We start from the raw sequence: 25446 nt of genomic DNA, 5'->3' as shown, positions 1-25446 counted from the left end.
CAGGACCTGGGATCATGTCCTGAGCCAAAACCAAGAGTTAGATGCTTCACTGCTTAATCGACTGAGCTACTGAGTAGCCCCTGAAATTTCTTTTTTTTATTTTAAATGTGCTTTTCCTTATTCCCTCTCACTTCCTTCTCTCTAGGGTAACCACTATTCCTTCTTCTAGTACCATGTACTAGTTTCTCCTGTTTTTTCCATTTTATGTAAAAGGAATCACAGTTTTTGCCTTTCTTTAGTTTTTTTTAAAGTTTTTGTTTTGGGGGCGCCTGGCTGGGTCAGTTGGTTAAGTGGCTGCCTTTGGCTCAGGTCATGATCCTGGGGTCCTGGGATCGAGCCCTGTATCAGGCTCCTTGCCCAGCGGGGAGTCTGCTTCTCCCTGTCCCTCTGCCTGCCACTGCCTGCTTGTGCTCTCTGTCTGTCAAATAAAGAAATAAAATATTAAAAAAAAAAAAGATTTTATTTTAAAATCTCTACACCCATCGTGGGGCTTGAACTTAAAACCTTGAGATCAGGAGTAGCATGTTTCACCAACTGAGCTGGTCACATACCCATTAGCTTATTATTATGTGAGGTTCATCCATATTTTGCAGGGCCTTTGACTTCTTAATAGCATTATTGAAATACAACTCCCCTACTATACCATTCTACTATTTACAGTGTACAAATGTGATGGTTTTTATTGTATTCAGAGTTGTACAGCCATCGATATGATCCATTATAATCATTTTCATCATCCAAAAAAGAAATAGTGTACCCATTAATCTCTCACCCTCCAACCCTTCTCCTCCAGGCCCCTCCCCCTCTCTTAGGCAACCACTAATCTTTATTTCTTTATGGATTTGCTGATCTGGATATTTCATGTAAATAGAGTGATACCATTTGTAGTCTTGTGACTGGCTTCTTTCTTTCTCTTAGCATAATGCTTTTAGAGTTCATTTGGTTGTATCATGTATTCCTTTTTTTAATGGCTGAATAATATTCCATTTTATGGATATATCACATTTTCTTTTCTTTTTCCTTCTAATTTTTTTTATTATGTTAGTCACCATATAGTACATCATTAGTTTTTGATGTAGTGTTCCATGATTCATTGTTTGTGTATAACACGCAGTGCTCCATGCAATATGTGCACTCCTTAATACCCATTACCTCACATATTCTTTGTTAGGTCATCAGTTGATGCATATTTGGGCTGATAGGCAAGCGGTTAATACATTTTGCTTTTAGGAATAATGCTGGTGTGAACATTTATGCCCAAGTTTTTAGATGATGTTATGTTTTTATTTCTCTTCAATCCTTTAACTTTTTTTTTTTTTTTAAGATTTTATTTATTTATTTCAGAGAGAGAAAGAGAGCATGAGTAGGAGGAGGAGCAGAGGGAAAGGGACAAGCAGAGTCCGTACTGAGCACAGAGCCCAATGCAGGACTTGATCCCATGACCCTGAGATCATGACCTGAACTGAAGTCAAGAGTTGGACACTCAACTGACAGAGTCACCCCAGCTTCCTGATCCTTTAACTTTTTTTTTTTTTTAATTTTTTTAAAGACTTTATTTATTTATTTGATAGATAGAGATCACAGTAGGCAGAGAGGCAGGCAGAGAGAGAGAGAGGAGGAAGCAGGCTCCCTGCCGAGCAGAGAGCCCGATGTGGGGCTCCATCCCAGGACCTGGGATCATGACCTGAGCCGAGGGCAGAGGCTTTAACCCACTGAGCCACCAAGGTGCCCCTGATCCTTTAACTTTTTAAGAATATTTTTTCTCCATTAGAAGTTAATACACATCCATCAAAAAAATCCTTGCAAAATACAGAAAAGGAAAAAGATTTCCAAGTTGATGTCTTTTAAGTTTCTCTTAATCTTTAAATCCCCCTTTAAACCTACCTATATCTTTCTCTCGGTCTTCTTTTCCTCACCCCCTTTTTTCCCTTAAATTTTATTTTGTTGAAGGAACTTAGTCTTTTGTGCTGTAGAGTTTTTACTGTCTGTATTTGCAGATTGCATCCCAGGGGAGTAATATATACTCTTTATTTCCTGTAAATAGGTAGAAAGAATGATTTTTAAATATAATCTAAACAAATGATTCATGTTTTAGCCAGTGCCATATGTTTGCCATATTGTGGCTATCATTTTAGGTTGCCTGGGATTTACTAAATTGTTATCATCTGTTCCATTCACTGACTCCTATTTGTTAAGTGAGCTTCTCCATTAGATGGACATTTGTTTAGCTCTTGCAAATGACTTTATTTCACCTTTCTCTAGTAGAGGCTATTTATTTGTTTTGAGATTAACTTTTTTAAAACAATAAAATCACAGATGATTTCTGGTCAGTCTTAACTATTAAGCTTTAAGAGAAGACAGTATTTCGTGAATTCCAATACCATTTTTCTGTAAATCTTGTGAAATGTGTAATTTTATGGCACTTACTAACTTTACCATTAATTCTTGAAACCTTTTCTGTGAAATAAATCTACAGTTCTGAAATTATGAATATATTTTACAATTAGGGAAACAAATCATTTTACTGTATGATACTTACAGACTTCCTCTTTCTGTGGTTTCATTATAAGGGATGAATTGCTGTTTTCCTTCTGCACTGCTATTCTTACCTTATATTAATATTTAGGGTGTGTGGGTGGCACAGTCGGTTGAGGGTCCAACTCTTGGTTTCGGCTCACTTGTTACCTCAGGGTCGTGAGATAGAGCGCTGTTTTAGGCTCCATGCTGAGCTCTGGAGTCTGCTTGAGATTTCTCTCCTGCTGTACCTCCTGCTTGTGTGTTCTCTCTCTCTCAAATAAATAAATCTTAAAAAAAGAGAAATTAACATTTAAAAATAAGTGTATTACTTTTAAAGTAATTTCAGCTCTTTTTTACTCCTCTCTGTTGCCCAACTTTTTTGTATATAATTTGACTGCAGTATTTCATTGTATTTGTGCCCTCTCTTGTACTAGAAAAATTATCAGATAGATGTGTTTCATAAATAATAGAAGGACTAATCTTTTTCCTATTGAATGCTTTCATATAGGTATTTCAGGAGCCAGCAGAGGAAGAAAGAGATGGTAGAAAAAAGAAGTATCCTAGTCCCCAGAAGACTCGTTCAGAATCTAGTGAGCGAAGGTGTGTGTTTATATTTAATTAGGGAGACACTGATAACTTGCTTTTTAGTTACTGCAAGGGCATTAATGGGATTTTTAACATATGTACTGATGCCTCTCTCTAAACTGATTAAAGAAAGAGGTGGTTATCTTCCCTCCATTCTGTGTTTTTTGTCTTTGTCATACTTTCTCTTCCTTTTATAAACAGTCATCATTATGTGCTTTCCCCAAGAGCACAGGGGTGGGAGTAGTCTCCTTAGAGGATATTAATGAAATGTTCCATTTGGTTAGGGGTGCTCACTATTAAAATCATCCATAGTATTTTATACTACAAATAGTTCAGTTTATATGTTGATTCATCAGCCTGCAATTAAAAAATTAGTCTTTTATTTAGGAAAACTTTGGTTCTGCCTTTCTTCTTTTCTAGTTTTAAATTTCTGCTTTTCCCCTTACCCCTCCCCATACTTTGGTTTCACCTCTTTTTGTCATTTCTCCCCACCCAGTGTAATTGAGGGAATGTTTTTTCTTTTTATATAATGCATCAGAGGAATTATGTTGTGGTTTTACAGCTTTCTGAAAAAGCTCAGACACTATGACTTTTGATGAATCGAGGGTATTTCGTACTCCTGATTTGTTGGCGTACTTGGTTTCTATAGTATACATATGGCGTTTATATCTGTGTATTACAGGACACGTGAGAAAAAAAGAGAAGATGGCAAGTGGAGAGACTATGACCGGTACTATGAGCGGAATGAACTGTACCGTGAGAAATACGACTGGAGAAGGGCCAGGAGTAAGAGTCGGAGTAAGAGCCGGGGCCTGAGTCGAAGTCGAAGCCGAAGTAGAGGGCGCAGCAAAGACCGAGATCCAAATAGGAATGTTGGTGAGGAGATGAGGCTTCCTCCTAAAATCTCTGTATTCCTTATCTTGCTCTGTCTTGAGGATACCAGATTGCCCCTTAAAAGCACGTGTACCTTTACATGTTTGAGCAATGCAAAATCTAGAATTATCTCAAAAAACCTAATGCTAATTTTGTTATAAAGACAGGGCTCTCTTGTCAGGATGGAGTCAAAGGAGTTGGACTAAAATGCTCTTTGTAAGGATATCATAGTACATGTCTGGACTTAAAGTCATTTTGTGTAATTGAAACTAATGTCTTTTAATCAACAAAGCTATCACTGGAGGAAAAGGACTGCCTGTTCCGTCCCTCACCCCCTCACTAAAAATAATTGTTTTGCTTTAAGGTGGTCTGGAGTTTATAAAATTAAAAAGGAAACAGATAAGTAGATAACTGAGATCCCAACCACTGATCTCTCGGGATATCCGTTTGGAAGTCAGTTCTTAGATACCTTCCTTATTAAATATGAGGCTTTTTTCATTAGGTATTGGTGTCGATGTTATAAAAGATGATTTTACACAAGTTACTGATCAAGATATGTCATGTTGTTGATGTTCCTTTTAGGATATATTAATAATGAAAACACTTTGAAATATGGACAACTTAGTGAGTTTATTACAATATTCTCTTCCCTGTTCTGTGAGAAAACAAACATCGTTAAGAACATAAGTGTCTAATCTTGTTTCTTGTTTTTATTTTGTCCCCGAAGCAGAGCACAGGGAAAGATCAAAGTTTAAGAGTGAAAGGAATGACTTGGAGAGTTCCTATGTGCCTGTGTCTGCACCACCTCCGAGCTCCTCTGAGCAGTATTCCTCTGGGGCACAGTCTATTCCCAGCACTGTTACTGTGATCGCACCTGCACATCACTCTGAAAACACAACGGAGAGTTGGTCTAATTACTATAACAATCATAGCTCTTCCAATTCTTTTGGTCGAAACCCACCACCAAAGAGGCGATGCAGAGATTATGATGGTAAAAATTCTCTTTTATATTGTACCCAGAAATACTAGTAAAGCAAATGTTGCTAATATTGCTAGTGTATGCAGAACTTATCATGGCAAAAAGTCTCTTCTCTTCTACCCAAAAGTACTAGTAAAGCAAACGTTAGTATTGCATACCTTTTCATTATAGTCCAGATTTTGTTAAAAGGGATGAGTGAGAAAGAAAACCGCCTTTGGCATATGCTTATTTACTTTCTTGATTTAATAGTTTGGCTCGGGTTAAGAGAATGTTCAAATTTGACCCATTTATTTGTTTCTTGTTGTTCTTATTACTTTCAACACTGTAAGTACACCACAAAATTTGGTAGACATTAGGAATTGTAATTTTTTTTTTGTAGTGTTTGGTGCTGGGAATTTGTAAAGCGTTATATAACCTACTTAAAATTTTGATTTGCTTTCTCTCCACTTGAATGAATCTGTGTGTTTATGTGTGTTTTAATTTTTTATTATGGAAATATTTAAATATTAGTAAAAGTTGACAAAATAATGTAATTAACCCTAATGTATCCATGATCTCACATCAGTAGTTAGGAGATCATGGGCAATTTTGTTTTCATCTGTACTTCTCTCCTTGTTCTCCCAGACCATATCATATGAAGTAAATTGCAGACATTGTAACATTTTTTCTGTAAATACAGAATATCTATTTTTACATTTTATTTAGTTTAAGTAGGAAATACAATCAAATCATAACTCAGGCATTATCTCATTCTCACCCTGGTCTCCTAGCTACTGAGTTCTCATTCCCAAGGCCAATTTAATGTTACTAATTTCTTGTGTAGCTTTCCAAACATAGTCTTATATATATGTACATAAACAGATACGTATAGTCTCCTCTGTTTTCTCTTCTACATAAACCCTAGTATACTCTTCACACTCTTCTGCATGTTTTTTTCACTTAGTGGTATTTTATGGCAGTTATCCTTTATTAATACATTAGGGCTTCCTTCATATCTTTTTTAGGTTTCTTAATTTTGTGAATGTAGGAAAATATGTTTAACTTAATTCATTATTAGTGTGCTTTTGCGGTGTTTCTAATATTTTGTTGTTATAAACAGTGCTACCGTGAATAACCTAGTAAATAATTCCACTTGAATTTTTTTTTTTAAATTTTATTTTTAAGTAAACTCTGTACCCAATGTGGGGTTTAAACTTAAAACCTTGAGAGTTGGTGGTGCCCATTGCACCAACTGAGCCAGCCAGGTACCCTTTCTCATTTGAATATTTTATTTTATTTTATTTTATTTTTAAGGGGGAAGGGGCAGAAGGAGATGGGTGTGGAGCTGACTTGGGGCTCAATCTCATAACCCTGAGATCATGACTGGAGCCAAAATCAAGGGTCGGATGCTTGGGGTGCCTGAGTGGTGCCATTGGTTAAGCATCCGACCCTTGGTTTCGACTCAGGTCATGGTCTCAGGGTTGTGGGATCTAACCCTGCTCAGCCTTCATGCTCAGTGTAGAGTCTGCTTGGGATTCTCTCTCCCTGTCCTCCCTCTTCCCCTTTCACCTGGTCGTGCTCTCTCTCTCAAATAAATAAATAAATCCTAAAAAAAAAAAGTTCAGATGCTTAAACCATAGAGCCACCCAGCTGACCTCTAACTTAAATATTTTAAACTAACATTTCAAATTACAGATACAACAAGAATGTAGAATTTAGAATAATACCGTGAAAATAGGTAATTGAAATTAGATTGTCCAGTTATTTTTTTTTAAGATTTTTTTTTTTTAATTGGACAGAGAGAGAGATCACAAGCAGGAAGAGAGGCAGGCAGAGAGAGAGGGGGAAGCAGGCTTCCCACTGAGCAGAGAGCCCGACGCAGGGCTCGATCCCAAGACCCTGAGACCATGACCCGAGCCGAAGGCAGAGGCTTAACCCACTGAGCCACCCAGGCGCCCCTAGATTGTCCAGTTAAATCCCTTACACACATATCCTGCCTTTGCTAAAATGAATCTGAATTTTTTTTAATTTCCTTTAAGTAATCTCTACAACCAGTGCAGGGCTTAAACTCATGACCCCAAGATCAGGAGTCATATGTTCTACCAACTGAGCCAGCCAGGCACCTTGAATCTGAATTTTTATTTATTTATTTATTTATTTATTTATTTAAGTTTTTGGTTTTTTAAAAAATTTGACAGAGAGTGATCACAAGTAGGCAGAGAGGCAGACAGAGAGGTGGAAGCAGGCTCCCCGCCAAGCAGAGAGCCTGATGGAGGGCTTGATCCCGGACCCTGAGATCATGACCTGAGTGGAAGGCAGAGGCTTAATCCTGAGCCACCCAGGGGCCCCAGAATCTGAATTTTTATTATGCAAACATAATGGCAAATAGATGTGTAGTGGCTAGTATCCTGTTTTGGACCCTGTTACTTGCTACCTCAACAAAGCATGGTCTCATAGAAAGTAGAGTACTTCCATCTGGCCTTACCTCGGGGATATGTGATGATTAACAATAACACTAAGAAGGCTTCTAAATTCCTTAGAGAAAAATTACTTTGTAAATCAGATTGGTAGGCTTTTCAGGGTCTTGTTTTATTTGTTTTCTGAGCTCTAAGATCATAATAAGATTCTTCTTATATTCTTTCAGAAAGAGGATTTTGTGTACTTGGTGACCTTTGTCAGTTTGATCATGGAAATGATCCCCTCGTTGTTGATGAAGTTGCTCTGCCAAGCATGATTCCTTTCCCTCCACCTCCTCCTGGGCTTCCTCCTCCACCACCTCCTGGAATGTTAATGCCTCCCATGCCAGGTCCAGGCCCAGGTCCAGGCCCAGGCCCTGGCCCAGGCCCAGGTCCAGGTCCAGGTCCTGGCCACAGTATGAGACTTCCTGTCCCCCAGGGACATGGCCAGCCTCCGCCTTCTGTTGTGCTTCCCATACCAAGTAAGTACATGTTCATTAAATATTTTGTCCTTTAGCAAAGAATTGTATTTAGAAGAACCTACCTCTTCACTAACTTGACACTAGATTTAAAGCTTTTGAAAGATAAATTAATAATAGAATTTTGAATATATTCCTGTAATTATAATGTTATTCTTTATTCTATCCATTGTTTTATTACATTATTTATAGTACCTTGAAAAAATCTTGGGTGACAGAATCTTGCTGGTTGACGACATCTTAAGAAATCCAGTTGTTTTGAAGATGTCAGAAAGAAGAACATGAAATTTCCCAGTCTTTAAAGAATATCTCTTTGGGTGTGTCTGGGTGGTTCACTTCGATTAAGCCTCTGACTCTTGATTTTGGTTCAGATCATGATCTCAGGGTCATGAAATAGAGCCCTGCAGTGGGCTCCACACTCAGCAGGGAATCTGCTTGAAATTCCCTTTGCCCATTCTCCCACTCATGCACCTCCTCCCCTCTCTCTCGCATGTTCAAATAAATAGATCTTATGACGGTATGTATGGTATACATACTATTACTCTACTTCTGTGTATATTTGAAAATTTCTAAGATAAAAGACTATAAAAATTTTAATTTCTAGAAGAACTTATAAAAGGACGTGAAGTGTGGGAATATTTCTGTTTAAAAATGAAATCCAAAAGTATCATTTTCTCCCAACATTTTGCTATGAAAAATTTCAAGCTAACTGAAAAGTTGAAATAACTACATTGAACACCCATATACTCACCATCTAGGTTCTATGACTAATATTTTACTGTGTTTCTATTTTCACATTATCTTTTTATCTCTCCCATTATTATTTTTTATTCATTTCCTAGTATGTTGCAGACATCAGTACATTTAAACATGTTCCTAATGTAGAACTTAAGGGTTCTATAGAACTCTACTCTTATTCTAGGAGTTTCTGGGTGGCACAGTCTTAAGCGTCTGACTCTTGATTTTGGGTCAGGTCATGATCTCAGGGTGCTGGGATGGAGCTCTGCATTAGGCTCCTTGCTCAGCGGGGAGTGTGTTTGAGGATTCTCTATTCCCCACTGAAGTTTTCTTTCTCTTTCAAATAAATCAGTACATCTTTTTTTTTTTTTTTTTTAAAAAGGAGCTTACCATTATGCCAGAAAGATTGTTCAAGTTCCTTGTCAGTTATTTTTCATCCCTGCTCCCCAGAGGTAACCATCCTGCTTTTTTTTCACCCTAGAATTATTTTGTCTGTTCTAGAACTAAAATGTCCTCTTAATTATGCAACTTACTGTGCTGAAGCCTGCCTATATCAAATTCCTTAATTCTGTTCTGTGCCAAAGTAGGTACTTCAATTATGACTATTCCAAATTAGTTTTAGTATAGTAGGTATTTTTTATTAGGAAATATTCATGCTCTATCTTTTTCTTCTTCTTCTTCTTTTTTTTTTTCTTTTTAATTCTTAGGACCACCCATAACACAGTCAAGCTTGATAAACAACCGTGACCAGCCTGGGACAAGTGCAGTGCCCAATCTTGCACCAGTGGGAGCAAGACTACCTCCTCCTTTACCCCAGAACCTCCTTTATACAGTATCAGAACGTAAGTAAACATTGCTTATCATAAAATTGCTGGGGTATAGAAAAGCTGAGTTTCAATGTCATACTTTTAAAAAAATACAGTTTTTCTTCTTATGGACTATCGACTGTGCCATATGAAAATTACATTTATATTTATATTTATGTTCACAAGGCAGTTACCTTTGTGGTTATGCTCTATGGCTGTATTTTAACTTGTGTGCCAGTGGAAGGAAAGAGTAAGGCCTTCTGCTATAGAGGAAGCAGCAACATTTAGTATCTTCTGAAGGACATGTATTTTGAAGCTTTAATCTCTTCTAAATGAAATTTATTTTGGAGCTTGTGTTAAAAAATTGAACTCTGAATTTCCAAAACATAAGGCTTATCTTCTAAGAGTATACAAAAGGTTGGATAAAATATGCTGAATAATTATTTAACTTGTATGCTGGAGTGACAATTGAGAGCATCACTTAAACTATAATATTTAGTGGCTATGCTATTTATAACATTTATTTTTAACTATAATAATTTGTTCTTAAATCTTGGTTCTCTGATTTCTTAGGTATTTTTTGTCATTATTTTTAGTTTATTTAAAGCTTTTTAAAATATTCCTTTCTCTAAAAACATAAAAACAAGGTGATTGGTTGTTAAAAGTGTTAGATTTTGAGATTTTTTTTTTTTAAGATTTTACTCATTTATTTGAGAAAAGAGTGAGAGAGAGAACATGAGAAGAAGGAGGGTCTGAGGGAGAATTAGACTCTGTGTTGAGCAGGGAGCCTGATGTGGGGCTTGATCCCAGGACTCTGGGATCATGACCTGAGTTGAAGGTAGACATTTAACCGACTGAGTCACTCAGGTGCTGCGAGATTTTTTTTTTTTTTTTTTTAAACAGAGCTGTGTAGCTTTATGAATAAATGCATCTTTTGTGCAGTGTATTATCATAAACATTTCTTCATCTTTATAATGTCATGGTAAGGCAATTCAGCAATATAATGAAGCCCAGGTTTAAATCCTGTTCCATTACTTACTTTCATTGTCATCTTAGACAAGTTACTTAACTTCATAGAATGTCAGTTTTCTCTTCTGTAAAATAGGAATAATAACATTACTCACCTAAAAAGCGTGTTTGAGGAATAAATGCTTTAATACATCTATCTAGAATAGAACCTGGCATCTAGTAAGCTAAATATAAAGGTTAGTTTTTATAATACTATGGTTACTATTGTCTCCTTAAATTGCGACTTCGCTGAAATCATTCATAATTATCTTCTCTTTGTCTACCTCCATTATTCCTGTGTGTTTTTATAAATTGAAATAACACCCATTAATCACCTAGAATTGAAACCTTGACATGATTGACTAATTGCTTTGCTTTATTTATATCTGGTTAATTAAGAAATCCTTTCTCTTTTTCTTTGAAATATCCTTTTCTATTTCTACTGTGGCTTCTGCCCTCATCACACTTGAATCACCTGACATTTGGGTTATTGCTATAATCTTGTTGACTCCATTATGTTTCAGTCCCCATCAGTCACATCATATAATGCTGCGATGCTAATTTTCCTGAGAAAACAAATCAGAATGGTACCTCATGAGAACTCTGCAGTGGCCACAATTTCCCCCTGAATTGCATATATATGTTTTTTATAAGTAGGCTCCATGCTGAGATCAAGAGTCTGAGGCTCAGCCACTGTGAGATACCCAGGTACCTCTCCGAGACGATCGTTGAACCCCTCCCTATAGTTTCTCTTTCTATGATCTACCCTGCCTTTCTTGGTAATCTCTTTTTTCACTCAACTCCCACATGTATCTTCTCTGGTTAGGCCAGTTATACCTTGTCTTTGCCCCCTTGTTGTGACTCAACTTTTTTTGTCTTCATTCTAGTAATTTGCTCTCTCTCTTCTTTCAAGGCCTAAATCTTCTCAGTACATGGGGAACATTATTGCTCTGTTGTAAACTCCTACAGGACTAAAAAGAATTTATTACATATATGACATATAATTGTACACAGGCCTACTGTTAGATTTCTTTTCATGTATGTTAATTTTATGTTCAGCTGAGCTTTAGAACAGGAACCACATCTTAGTATCTCAGTCTTCTAACTACTGTAGTGTCTTTTTGCAGCACGTATTTGTTTCACTGCTTCTCTCATTTTTTTTAAATGGTTTTATTTGTTTATTTGAAAGAGACAAAATGAGAGAGAGAGCACGAGACGGGGGAGGGTCTGAGGGAGAAGCAGACTCCCCGCTAAACAGGGAGCCCGATGGTGGGACTCCATCCTGCGACTCCAGACCATGACCTGAACTGAAGGCAGTTGCCCAACCAATTGAGCACCCCTTTTCTCATTTTTTAATTAGAGAAATTTTAAACAAAAAATAAAAAAGGATAATATAATGCATTCCCATATACCTGTTACTCAACTTCAACATTCATCCGTCCTGTATCATTTATTCTCCCCAATTCATCTCTTAGCATTATTTCTTAATGCCTTTAGACTTGTAAGTACAAAAAATGGATTATTTATCTGAGAGTTTGTTGCAGATGGCACATTTTCTTACTGTTAAATTTAGCATTGTGATTCACAATAAAAATTCTATTTTGTTTTTGAATTTTTAAAAAGTCTGACAATTACCATTTATTTTAATATTGTTAAATTTAACATCGTGACTCACTCTAAAAATTCCGTTTTGATTTTAATTTATAAAAATCTGGCAGTTGTCATCATCTGAGTGACTTAGCTTCATTATTATTAATGGAGCAAATATTTATTGAATGCTTTCTATGTGCCAGGCAATGTGCTACATACTTGAGAGCCAAGATGAAAAAAGGTAAACTTCTGGTTACTTGAACAACATTTTTCTCTTTTTAAGAAGCAAAAATATTTTGTGATATATTAGTAAAGTCCTTTTAAAACATAAGTTCCAAACTTCTGTTTTAGATGCTGATAAACATTTTTAAGAAAATTTGGGGGAGCAGTACAGTTAGCAACTTTTATTTGCCACGTTAGGGAATTGTATATGAAAATATCTAAGGTAATTTAAAAAATAAATTTTTACATTAAAATAAAAGATAAAGGACTGGTCCTTTTATATTTGGTTTTATGAAATATTAATTACATTTTTTCCCTCTTTTTGTCTCAGACCAGTGAAAGGTGGTAACATCCTTTCAGCATTTGTGAATTACTGCTTTAGAGGATAGTCTCTTAGATTCAATCACTGGTTTAAAGAGACTGATTTGGTTGGCAACTGAATGTTTTGAAAATTACAGAATTATTTGTATCAGACAATTTAAAACTTCCTACTATGCAAACTACTCTCTTCCTTATTTATTCTAAAGATTTATATATTTTAGAGTGAGAGAGTGCACACATGTGAGTGGGAGGAGGGGCAAAGGGAGAAGTAAAGAATCTCAAGCAGACTCCCCACTGAATGTGGAACCCGGTATGGGACTTGATCTCAAGATGCATGAAATCAGTACCTGAGCTGAAATGGAGTCAGATGCTTAACTGACTGAGCCACCCAGGAGCCCCTCTCTTCCTTTTTTAAAACTTAAATTTTTAATATAAAATTTATAGAGGAATTTGAAAATGTAGGGGATAGTTTCTGATCTCAGTGTAAACAGAACTTTTTTTGGGGGGGGTATATTTGTTATTCATAAATTTTTTTGTATCTTTCTATTCAGTTGATTAAATTTTTTTTTTTTTAAGTTCATTCTTTGCAGAAAAATTGAATCTTTCAAGTTGTTCAGGTATACTTTCCTCAGTAGTATAATCGGTAATTTCTAAAAAAATTTAGAACTTGACTTCAAATGAAGTAAAAAAACTATGTTTACAATGTATTAGCTCTCAAAGTTTAATAAGTTGGGAAAGTTTAAATTATGGATATTTTATTATCAAAATTATCTTTAAAATTCATAACATAGAAAATGTTTATAAGTGGAATAGAGTGTATCAGATGGTATTTATTTGTGAAAAATATGTCAGTATAGACCCAAATATACAGAGAAAAATGAAATCTGGAGTTTCAGAGGTAAAAATAATCTGCTCAATGCTAGGTACTGGGAATATACAGATGAATAAGAAATGATTCTTCCAAGAAGCTAAAAATCTAATAGTGGAAAAGAAATGTGTTTATTAAAAAAGAAAACACCAAGTACAGTATATTTTGTTGTTATGACTAGATGAACAGAGTGGCTCAGAAATAACAGGTGACAAAGGAACTAATTCTGTCAAAAATAAAACCGTAATTTTGGCTGCAGTTATTACTTGTTCTGGAATGGGACCATTGATTATAAGAAATTATTTCCACCATATAAGTGGGTAGGATATCAGTGGCTCCTGGTAATGCTATTTAAAAGGTGACATCAAATGGATATAGTTTAGAAAAAACTCTGAAATTTTGTTGTTTCTTGAATTAAAAATGTCACAGATATTCTGAAAGGACTTAAATAATAGATGTGATTGAAATTGTATAGAAAGAGAGCAATATCATAACACCTATTAAAATCAGCTATTATGGGGCACCTGGGTGGCTCAGGGGGTTAAAGCCTCTGCCTTCGGCTCAGGTCATGATCCCAGGGTCCTGGGATCGAGCCCCGTGTTGGGCTCTCTGCTCAGCAGGGAGCCTGCTTCCCCCCGCCCCCTGCCCTGCCTGCCTCTCTGCCTACTTGTGATCTCTGTCTGTCAAATAAATAAAACAAAATCTTAAAAAAAAATCAGCTATTTCCTCTGAAGTACTTAAAATATTTTACCTAAATTTGAATTAACCACCTCACTGTGTACATTTTTTGTTTTCACAGTACCATTTTCAAGTATATTCCTTTTTTCCCTTAAATTCAACCTGTTTCTTAAGTTTCTTTGAAGAAGACATATTAGAAATATTTTATGATTGCTAAGCTCACTCTAAGGAATGTGTGAAAAAGTAATAGAGTATAATATCCTGTATTCTACAGATTGATTTTTAGGTTAAAGGTAGTTATTAGTCTTCAAATAAATTTCTATAAATTATCTTTATGTTTCTGACAATATATTTTCCTGTTATCAACTATGTAAAATTACTGAAACACTATATTCCTACTAAGCTTGGGATTCCTCATTTAATTCTGTGGAACATTTCTCAGTGCAGAATCATGGATTTTGATGTCTAGAAAAGTATATCGATATCTGGTAGAGTCACTGAATATTGTCTGGGGTTTCTCTCCCCATATGTTTTACTTTGGTTTGTCTTATATTCAGTATCTTACTGCCATATTTCAACATACAGACTTTCATCCAAAATACTTGTCATTGGGATACTTGTAATAAATAAGCTTTCATCCTTTCTTTAAGTGACTCTTTATTGAGTTCCTACTATGCACCAGGCACCATTTAGGATGGTGTGCCAGGTACCTTGGATTCTAATACAGAAGATTACATGATAAATATGGCCAATAATTGGAAGGTGTAGCTTTTTTGTTTTCTAATTGGGGTTTTAGTTTAAAACTTGAGATTTTTCTCCTGGAAATACTATTAATGACAAAATCAGGAAATTACAGAGTAGCTAAAATTTCAGTGTGTTTCAAGACTGTCATCACTTGACTAGAGTTAACATTAAGAATGTAAAAATTTTGCTCTCAGGCATGTAAGATGTACAAAAAACTTAAGATAGGAGCATAAATTGGGATGTTTGCAGTTTGAAATTATCTAGTCATTCTCTTTCCCAATCGGAACTAAACTGAATGAATATAAATTGTGACCAGCTCATCTTCACCGATATTGTAACCTAGTTGATTTAAGAAAAACTTATTTTGGAAAATTTCTAATATACACCAAAGGAAAACAAATACTGCAGGAATCTTTAGGTACTCAGAGGCTTCAACACTCCTTGACATAATATGGTTAATCATGCTTCATCTATAACTCACCCCTGACTTGATTATGTTAGAACCACCCCCAAATGTAACATTTCATCAGTAAAAACTTCAGTATGTATCTCTCAAAGATAAGGATTAATCATACACCATCACAGTACTTTATCTCATAGTCCCAAAATATTTATATTTACTGTTGTCAAATATCCAGTCAGCATTCATATTTCCAAATTGTACCATAGGTGTCCTTTCACAGTTGGTTCATTTGAAACTGCATCCAAACAAGGTTATGTATTACATTTAGAAGATACCTTTCTTAAGTCTTTAAATCTATAACAATTTCCCTTACCTCTTTTTTGGTTTTTCCTTGGCTTTTGGTTTTTCCTTGACATTTATTTAAGAAACAGATCATTGTCCTGAATAATTTTTTCACATTCTGGGCTTGGCATATTGCATCCCCTCGTGTCATTTAACACATTTCTTCAGTCCTCTATATTTCCTGGAAATGGGGGGCTAAATTTGGAGACTTTAGATTTACGTTTTTTTTTTTGTCATGAATATTTTATTGATGTACTTCCTAATTCAATATTTTATGGTGTACATAATGTGGAGTTTTTTCCTTTGCTGTAAATATTGGTCAGTGTGTACAGGTGTTTTCATTCTGATTCATCCATTTTAAAAGTTGCTCATGGTTTCAGCAGCCATTTATGACCACTGCTTAGATATGTTGTTTCATTAGGGGTTAAAAAGTGTGATTCTAATTCTGTAATGTCTTGTACGTTTATTGACTGGCATTCTGCAAAGTGAAACTCAGTGGTGTTAACCATTTGGTTAACCTGAAATGTAGTTTTTATAGGAAAGACAGGATAAATACTTGTTTCCTTTCATTTGTCAGTTTTCAGAATAATGACCTGCTTTCCCAGTATCTTCCAAAAGGAATCATTATGAACTTATGGATTTTTTTAATTTTAATTTTAATTTTTTAAAAAGATTTTATTTCTGTGAAAGAGAATGAGAGAGAGAGAGAGAGAGAGCATGGGGGTAGGTGGGGGGTCAGAGGGAGAAGCAGACTCCCCGCTAAGCAGGGAAGTGATGTGGGACTCCATCCTGGGACTCAAGGATCATGACCTGAGCCAAAGGCAGTTGCTTAACCAACTGAGCTACCCAGGAGCCCAAACTCATGGATTTTTTTTTTTTTTTCCCCCAAACTCATGGATTTTTAACATGCTTAATATGTTTCACCCCATTGCATCCTTTTTGGTGTTCACATTGTTTCATCTTTGACCATGGGAGCCTCTTCATGTTGGCTCCTGCAGATTTTGTTTTTTGACACACCTAGTGTTTGATAGTTTTCTTGCTTCTGGAAGCACAAGGTATATATATATGACGGTATACCAGGTTCATCTTAATTTTCTGGCCAGACTTAGAATCAGCCTCTTATCTAAGGAAGCTTTTTATTTTTAAATAGTATTTAGAGATTTCAGTAGTGTTGTTGAAGAACGTCAGGCTTCATTTGAATAAACAGCCTTCTTCCTGAAATGAAATTCATGCTGTCATGCATAAAGGACATTGTGCAAATTAGCCTTTAACTTTTAGTTCTCATATAGACTGAGAATGCACTTCCCCATTTTTCTCTTTAGTATACTCCTTAATTCTGTAAGAAATTCTGCCAATAGGTCATTCTTACAACTGTTATTAGATTGTTGATCTATTAGATTGTTTTTGTAATGTAATGATTGAAAGAGACTTTTTAAATGTAAATATTGAAAGAATTGGTGTTAAATGCAGTTTTGTGATCTGCTGTACAGTATGATTTGCCACTTGCCCCTTTGCTTCGCATGTAGAAGGATGGTAAAATTTAGTAACTCTGTTTCCCTTCTACATTTCCTATGAAATCAGGTGGTTGTGGCTTGTTCTGTTAAAGTTTATTAAAAATCTTTTGGAAATTTATAACTTTTAAGGACATTGATTGGGTGTAAAAAAAACCTTCTAAATTCGTTTTATCTTTTGCCACATTGTGAGTGTATGATTTAAGTATAAAGTACTGAATAAATACTGTAAATAGGTCTCTTGGGGTAATCAGTAGAGTAATAGTAGTAAGTGACTGATGAAAAAAACTGCTGCTTGATACTTCTTTTTAAATCCTGTTGTATCAAATTTGACTTCATTTTGTCAGACATTCTTCCATTAATAAATGTGAACACTAAATGTCCTTTCTTTCCGAAAAGTCATTCCTAATATCTGAGGTAATTTCATATATACACTGGTTGGTCTGTGTATCTGGGGTTTTGTCCTTTTTTTCTTTGACTATACTTGTTATCCATCTGCTAAGGGGTAACAAGTTTTCACTATCTAGTTTTTTTCTTTTGGATGTTTCTTATTCTCTGTGAGGGTATGTTGTGGTGTATATGTGTGCGTGTGTTTAATTTCTTTTTGATCTTTTTTCTGCTGTCAGAAATGGGAGTATGTTTTGTGTCAACCTGAAATTATGTGAGTTTGAGGAGAAGAGTTTTTGTTTTTAATGGTTATGACAGTCTTCACAACTACATGTTTTATTGGATACAAGTCTCTACCGTCTCAGGGTTTCAGGGCACCTTTGTCTGATAGTGTGATATGGTTGACTGTTTAGTTTTGGGTATGGTTAGCACATAGTTTTTCACTTTAGATTACAAAAGATGGAGATTATGCAGTCATACTATCTAATTCTTGCTCTTTCTTTATACCTCAGTGCATCCCAGCCCAGTTGTATGTCTTTTTCTTGAGTTAGGAAGAATCTCAGTAATACCTTTCTCGACTGCCGTTCCCATGGATGTACTTTCTCTGTTCTTGGCTGAGGTCTCAGGAAGTACGGCATTACCTGAGAAGCTTGTGACTCTCATTCCCAGCTGCCCTCCTATTCTTTCCTCTGTAGGACAGCCCATGTACTCTCGTGAACATGGTGCTGCTGCATCTGAGCGACTTCAGTTGGGGACACCGCCTCCTCTGTTGGCAGCTCGTTTGGTGCCACCTCGAAACCTCATGGGATCCTCCATTGGGTACCATACCTCAGTCTCCAGCCCCACCCCTCTGGTCCCAGGTAAGCTTTGCTACAAATGGCCATCCACCTTTCTGATCTTTTGTACCACAGCTTGCCAGCCTAAGTGGTGACTGGCCTACTGATCTGCTGTCACCAATTCCCATTAAACCTCTTAGGTAGTTTTCTTTCTGTTTCTTTGCTTCTTTGATTTGTCCCTAGTGGTTGCTAGATGATGAGGCCCCCTGTGTGTCTGTTACCTCTGGTGTCCTCTATATTGAGTTTTAGTGCCTCAGGAACAAAAGTCGTGCTAGTTCTTTGAACTAATTTCTAATCCAGTAAATAGGAAGAGGATATCTAGTTGAATGTTTTCTAATCAGTTTTATATTTCAAGAAAAACTCGGTTAATTTTTTTAAAAACAAGACAAAAACAAACATCTGATTTCTTGGTGATCAAGGGTGAACATCTTTTTCCCCCCTCTGCTCCATGTATGGACTGGCTGTGTATAACATAGTGATTTCTTGAAAACTCTTCCCTCCTACCTACATGTACATGTTGAAGACCTATGTGGAGTGCTTCGTGGGTGTCTCAGGAGGTTTTTAACATTTCTCCTTTTGCCTTTGGATCTCCGTTCATCGTAACTAACTTAAGGACTTTGAAGTTTCTAGGAGTTCTATATATTCTCAGGAATTAGAGAACAAGGTCATTTGATTATGTAACTTCTTTAAAACTCTCTGCAGCTGTAGGAGATTTAACTATAGGAGATCTTCTGTCAAGACTACCAAATGGTAACTGAAAACTTTTTTTTATAATAATTTGCCGATCTTCTGCTTTGAATCATAGAACTGATTGGCCATTAATAAGGATCTGAATGTCTCTTACCTTGTAGCTGAAACTTCCTATGAATGTCATAGAGAATTTTTCCTAAGAAAATTTTAAAAAAGGTGCAGGAACTTCTAAAGAACAATAGCGAAAACCAATGTCTTCACTTAATCTTAACTGTTCTTTGATTTTATATAGGATAAAGAGGATGTATACTGTTTAGAGATTAACACTCAGAACTTCTTTAACACTAACAAAATATTATTTAGCATTAGAATTGTAAAAATTAAGTATTTAGTTTTACAGAAAACAGAGGGAACATGATAAAGATGGCATTGATGTGGTGGTAGGGAGTAGAATCGTGATTACTTTTAGACATACAAAATTCATCTTACTTATTTAGCTGTTTGAAAGAAAGCATTTGAAATATTCTGTGTATGAAACCAGCTATTGTATCTGCATTTTAAAGTGTAGATAACCAAATTAGCAGATTGTTTTTTTACCCCTAATTAAAAGAGTACCTAGAAATTGGTGAGACATGATAACTGAGGAAACCCAACCAGTCCTTTATATATGGTGTTTATGTATGTGCATGCTTCCCTTAAAAAGGTTCATTGATGTTAGGATTAGGTGATTGATATAGAGGATAAAAATGAGTAGGTAAATAAATGGAACTCTCTCTGTAGTCAAGAATGAATCTGTGTATCTGTATTTTGGGACAGGAGCATTTTCAATTCTTTCACTTCTAACAGGTATATCTATATACTGTAATTCAGATATGTATGTATAGGTCGATATATTTGTTGAAGAAAAATATTTTTTGCAGTTGTTTATTTTATTAATGAGAAATTAACTTCTCTCTGATTTGTTACGTGTTTTATTGTTTTGTTTTCCCACAGATACGTATGAACCAGATGGTTATAATCCAGAAGCTCCTAGTATTACCAGTTCTGGTAGATCTCAGTACAGACAGTTCTTTTCGAGAACACAGACACAGCGCCCAAACCTGATTGGCCTAACATCTGGAGATATGGATGCAAATCCAAGAGGTGAGACTGCCTCATACTTACTTTGATGCTGTTGTTACACAGGAGTTCAGTATAGCATTCAGACCTCACTAAAGTCCGGAGTTACGTATACATTGTCTTTTTGAAGGGTTAGAGAGGTTAAAAATCTTGCCCGAGGTTACACAACTATTAATGACAGAACTGGAACTTGAACCCAGGCGTATCTAATGAAGAATGTGCTTTTACCTTCTGTGCTATAATGCATAAATTATTACCAGATTACTTGAAATTAGTGGGAAGATCATATCCTCAGAAATTCATGTTTTCCTTTTGCCAGTAGTCTGGTCTTTGTGCACATTCATGTATAGTAATTCATGGATAATCTCACTCAGATAGAAGTCTTGTGGTTTTTGTACAACAGGCTTGGTTTGTCATGTCAAGTCATCAGAATTCTAGCTATATATCTCTTTCCTTTTCTTATAAAATACTTCAGTAAAGAAAAGCACTGAGCAATGTTAAGAGGTAATCATAAGTGTTCTAGGGAAAATATAATGGCATCTCAAATTCTAGAATGCTTTATGCCATCACAATTGCTATCTCCTCCATTAGCTTTCTAAAAACAAAGACTATAACAGGGCAGAGACCATAGTTACTTTATTCACTGATTTATGCATAAGGGTGGCTCAGTTGTTAAGTGTCTGCCTTCAGCTCAGGTCATGATCCTGGGGTCCTGGGATCAAGCCTTGCATCAGGCTCCCTGCTTGGTGGGAAGCCTGCTTCTTTATCTCCCACTCCCCCTGCTTGTGTTCCCTCTCTCGCTGTGTCTCTGTCAAATAAATACCAAAAAATCCAAGTATTTTAGTCGTAAATGTTGTGAATGAAATATACCAGTTTATAGTATTGGCTTTGGATTTTCCTCCCAACTTTTGAGTTTGAGAACTTTTAAACCTATAAAAAATAAATAAAATAAACATCCGAATACCTTCGCTTAGGTTCAGCATTTGTTACGTGTTGTCACCTTTGGGGTGTGAGTGCTTGCTTGTATACATGCACATTCTTCTCTTTCTTCTTCCCTTCTCCCTTCACTTTTTTTCCTTCAACTACTCGAAAGTATATTGTAGAGATTGAGCACTTTGGATCCTTTATTTTACATCCAAGAGTAAGGTGTAGTCCTATATAAGCATAGTATCTTTGCTACACTTAAGAAAATCATAATTCCATAGTAATATCCTGTCTGGGTGATTCAACGTTTTGTTAAATCACATAAGAATACAAATAATTTCACTATATTTATGGTGCTAAGTCCTTTGATTGCTTGCCTGAGGTGATAAATATTAGATCTGTCCTTTGTAGTGTAATCATTTGTGGAGTGGTACTTTGGCACCACATAAGTATCTTGCTCTCAGGGTACCTGAGTGGCTCAGTCAATTCTGCTGGAATTCAAATTCAGGTCTTTGACTCCAAAGCTTGTATTCTTTCTTCTAAATGATGTGCTTCCAGGGGTCCCTGGGTGGCTCAGTCATTAAGTGTCTGCCTTCTGCTCAGGTCATGATCCCAGGGTCCTGGGATCCAGGCCTGCATCCAGCTCCCTGCTCACCCAGGTGGCTGGGAGTCTGCTTCTCCCTCTCCTCTGTCCTTCCCCCTTGCTTGTGCTCTATGCGCACGTGTGCTCTCTCTCTCTTTCTCTCAAATAAATAAATTCTTAAAAAAATTTTTCTAAAAAAGAAATCTTGTTCTCTAACAATCTTCCACTGGATTTTTTTTTTTTTTGCATTCTTTGAGGATCCTTGCCTGAATCAGTTTTTATTTATTTATTTTTTTAAAATATTTTATTTATTTATTTGACAGAGAGAGATCATAAGTAGGCAGAGAGGCAGGCAGAGAGAGAAGGAAGCAGGCTCCCCGCTGAGCAGAGAGCCCAATGCGATGCGGGGCTTGATCCTAGGACTCTGGGATCATGACGTGAGCCAAAGGCAGAGGCTTTAACCCACCGAGCCACCCAGGTGCCCCCCCCTTTTCTGTAATAAAGATTTTATTTATTTATTTGACAGAGATCACAAGTAGACAGGCAGAGAGAGGAGGACTGAATCAGTTTTTACATTGGAGTTGCCAATGACTTTTTAAACTTGGATATTGTATTTTTAACAGAGGAGAAAAAAGGAGGCCATTGAAAATTTTTTCTTGCTGTTAAGCATTTCTGAAAAGGAAACGGTAGTTGGGTGCTATTCACTTTGCTTTTTTAGCTTTTAAGCTAAATATTTTAATCATTTGAAATTCCCCCAAATACTGCGCATTGTTAATAATGTTAATTTTTGTTTCCAACAGCTGCTAACATTGTCATCCAGACTGAACCACCGGTTCCTGTTTCAATTAATAGCAACATAACCAGAGTAGTTCTTGAACCAGATAGCCGAAAAAGAGCTATAAGTGGTTTGGAAGGGCCGCTCACAAAGAAACCTTGGCTGGGAAAGTAAGATAATTTGCTACTTAGTAACATCTACTTGGTGTTTTTGTTATTTTTGTGTGCATTAGTAAATTCGTAAAATTAAGAGTTGTCATTAATCAATGAGTATCAAACTATGTGTCTCAAAAGTTAGGGTTCCCAGAGACATCATTAGAACATCTTAAAAAATGGAAGAGCTAACAGAATATTAATAATAGATACTAGTAATTTGTATTTGCTACAAATAGGTCTAGCCCAGTACTGAGAATTATTGAGACACTGGAAGTGAATAGAAAAGAAGAAAAACTTAGGTATTTTTGCAGAAGCTGTAAAACACTTCATAAAAAAATGATGTTCTTTCCTTGCTTTAACGTTAGACTCCTTGGTAACTGTGGTGGATCTTTTTAGTATATAATTTTAAATCTCATTTGGGCCTCTTTCATTTTGTGATCTTTTGCCATTCAGTCTTCTTTCTTTCTCGCTACCTGTTCTGTTCCTATGTAACAAGGAAGATACGAAAATTATTTAGTAATTTCTACTGAAGAACGTTAAGTAATTTCCCAGGAATATAAGAATGTCTTCCAGATGATGCTTTAATACATATAAACTTGAATTATTTGTTGACCTTTTTCGTGGCGAGGCATAAGGTGGAGGAATTAATCAGGATCTGTTAATATTCTTTTCAGGCAAGGGAATAACAGTCAGAGTAAACCAGGGTTCTTGAGAAAAAATCAGTATACAAACACCAAATTAGAAGTCAAGAAAATCCCTCAGGAATTGAACAACATTACCAAGCTCAATGAACACTTCAGCAAATTTGGAACTATTGTAAACATCCAGGTAAATGTGGCTAGGTTGGTGACAGAATTAATGTGGTTTTATGCATTTTTGAAATATTCTTGTCCGTTCACTTTGCTTAAATGAGCCAGTAATTAGTGTGATTATCTCTTGTGAGTGTTTTAAGCTCCACTGTATAGCCTTAACCCAACTTCATGATGAAATTGTTAAGCTGATTTTTTTTTTTTAATGCATTTGTTTCTTATCCACAACTTCTTCCTGAAAGACACAGAGGCTAGTTGGTGTGTTTTTGTTCATAGTGCTATCACTGGACAAATGACTTTTTAATCTGCTTTGTTAGTATTCTAATTAGGTAGGTGAGATTTTTGTTAATTTCTAAGATTGTAATTTTGTCTATTGAATGACTCTCATATTGTAGTGAAATACTAATTTGTTAAGGATGGTTCTACTCTTAAGAATATTTGGCAGTGTAACATGTTGTCTAATATCTCATAAATAGTAGCTTTTGTATTCTGTCTCCAATTTATGAATTTGTGGTTGAGTGTTATGCTGTAATTGAGAATACTTGAAGGCCTCATTAGTTTTCCATTTCAGTTAGTCACCCCTGTTGGTTAATGTTGTCATCAAACCAAAATGTGATTTGTATAGCGGAGTTTAAAAAATAGTATTAGGAAATTTGATATTTCAAAGAACTCAAATCTTTTTGAAAGAATTTTTTTTTTGGAGATTTTTTTAAGCAGTTTTTTGGTCCCTGAACGTAGCACATGTTTAGTTTTATAGATGATTTGGAAATACATTAAACAAAAGTGAAAAAAAATCACCTCAATCTTATTACTTTTGCAGTAACAATTACTAATATTTTAATGAAAAGACATAGTGTTTGTTTGTATGGAAGAACACACATACGCACATATACACATGTTCTCTTTTTTAAAATACACACTTTAAGAATACATACCAAATGTCTCTGACTACCTTTTATCTCTTACATGTTTCCTAGGTCATGATTGTTTATAGCATTAAGAAAAATAACATGGCTTAATGTAGTTTGGTAAATGAGTCTTGTCTGGTTTCCATTAACACATATCACAGACTTTGTGGCTTAAGCAATAAGAACTTATTTGGGGGGAAGTCCAAAATCAAGGTGCTGGCCAATTTGGTTCCTGATGAGATTCTCTTTCTGCTTTGCAGATGGCCACTTTCTTGCTGTGTCCTTGAATTGTGGAAGGGGAGAGAGATCTCTTTCTCTTTCTATAAGGCTTCCAGTACCATCTGATTAGGGCCCCACTATTATGATTTTTAACTTTAATTTCTTCCTAAAAGCCCTATCTCCAAATGTAGTCATACTGTGGGGGCTTAGGATTTCAACGTAAGAATTTGGGAGGTGGGTCATAAATCAGTCCCTAGCATTAGGCTGTAATTTATTTACTATTCTTCATTTTTGGGAATTTCTGTTTTTGTTGCTTTATATAAAAACAATGCTGTGGTGAGCCTCCTTGTCGCTGAAACTTCATTATTTTTTTATGATGCATTGCTGAATTAAAGGGAGTTTTAAGACTTTATTTGAGCTGCCAAATTGTTCTTCAAAAGGGTTGTGCCAATTGATACTCCTAAATGCACTGTATGAGGCCTCATCAGTACTGTAATATGGATCCATTAAAATTTTTTAGCCAGTTTTGTAAGTGAAAAATTATACTTGTTTTAGTTTGCTTTTTTTTTTTTTAATATTTTATTTATTTATTTGACAGAGATCACAAGTAGAAAGAGAGGCAGGCAGAGAGAGAGAGAGAGAGAGAGAGGGAAGCAGGCTCCCTGCTGAGCAGAGAGCCCGATGCGGGACTCAATCCCAGGACCCTGAGATCATGACCTGAGCCGAAGGCAGCGGCTTAACCCACTGAGCCACCCAGGCGCCCTAGTTTGCTTTTTTAAAATAGGTTTCTAATTTGTATAGATCTTTTGCAGGTTTTTTTTTTTTTTTTTTTGGATATACCTATTGTCTTTGCCCGTTTTTTTATGAAGGCATTTATAGTAGTGCTTTTCTAAGCCACAGCTTGTCATATATATTAAAAATACTTTTTCTATTCATCATTTA

The 25446-nt window shown here is 35.8% G+C and overlaps 1 protein-coding gene across 5 annotated transcripts in view; it reads left to right on the top strand.

Annotated features, from left to right (window-relative positions):
- The window catches only part of RBM27 (RNA binding motif protein 27), a 77010-nt gene that overhangs the window by 19653 nt on the left and 31911 nt on the right, over window positions 1–25446 (top strand). For 2 of the 5 annotated variants that reach the window (XM_032850863.1, XM_032850851.1), the window contains exons 4-12: window positions 3026–3117; window positions 3785–3978; window positions 4703–4966; window positions 7578–7871; window positions 9314–9448; window positions 18182–18346; window positions 20006–20155; window positions 22439–22583; window positions 23243–23396. In XM_032850863.1, the coding sequence (XP_032706754.1) occupies window positions 3026–3117; window positions 3785–3978; window positions 4703–4966; window positions 7578–7871; window positions 9314–9448; window positions 18182–18346; window positions 20006–20155; window positions 22439–22583; window positions 23243–23396 (1593 nt within the window). The remainder of the gene's footprint in view (window positions 1–3025; window positions 3118–3784; window positions 3979–4702; window positions 4967–7577; window positions 7872–9313; window positions 9449–18181; window positions 18347–20005; window positions 20156–22438; window positions 22584–23242; window positions 23397–25446) is intronic. The other 3 variants (XM_032850859.1, XM_032850875.1, XM_032850868.1) reach the window with 3 other exon arrangements.

Source organism: Lontra canadensis, unplaced genomic scaffold (assembly GCF_010015895.1).
Source record: "Lontra canadensis isolate GAN:19392208 unplaced genomic scaffold, GSC_riverotter_1.0 scaffold4, whole genome shotgun sequence".
NCBI lineage: Eukaryota > Metazoa > Chordata > Mammalia > Carnivora > Mustelidae > Lontra > Lontra canadensis.
This window is presented reverse-complemented; position numbering and strand designations above follow the sequence as displayed.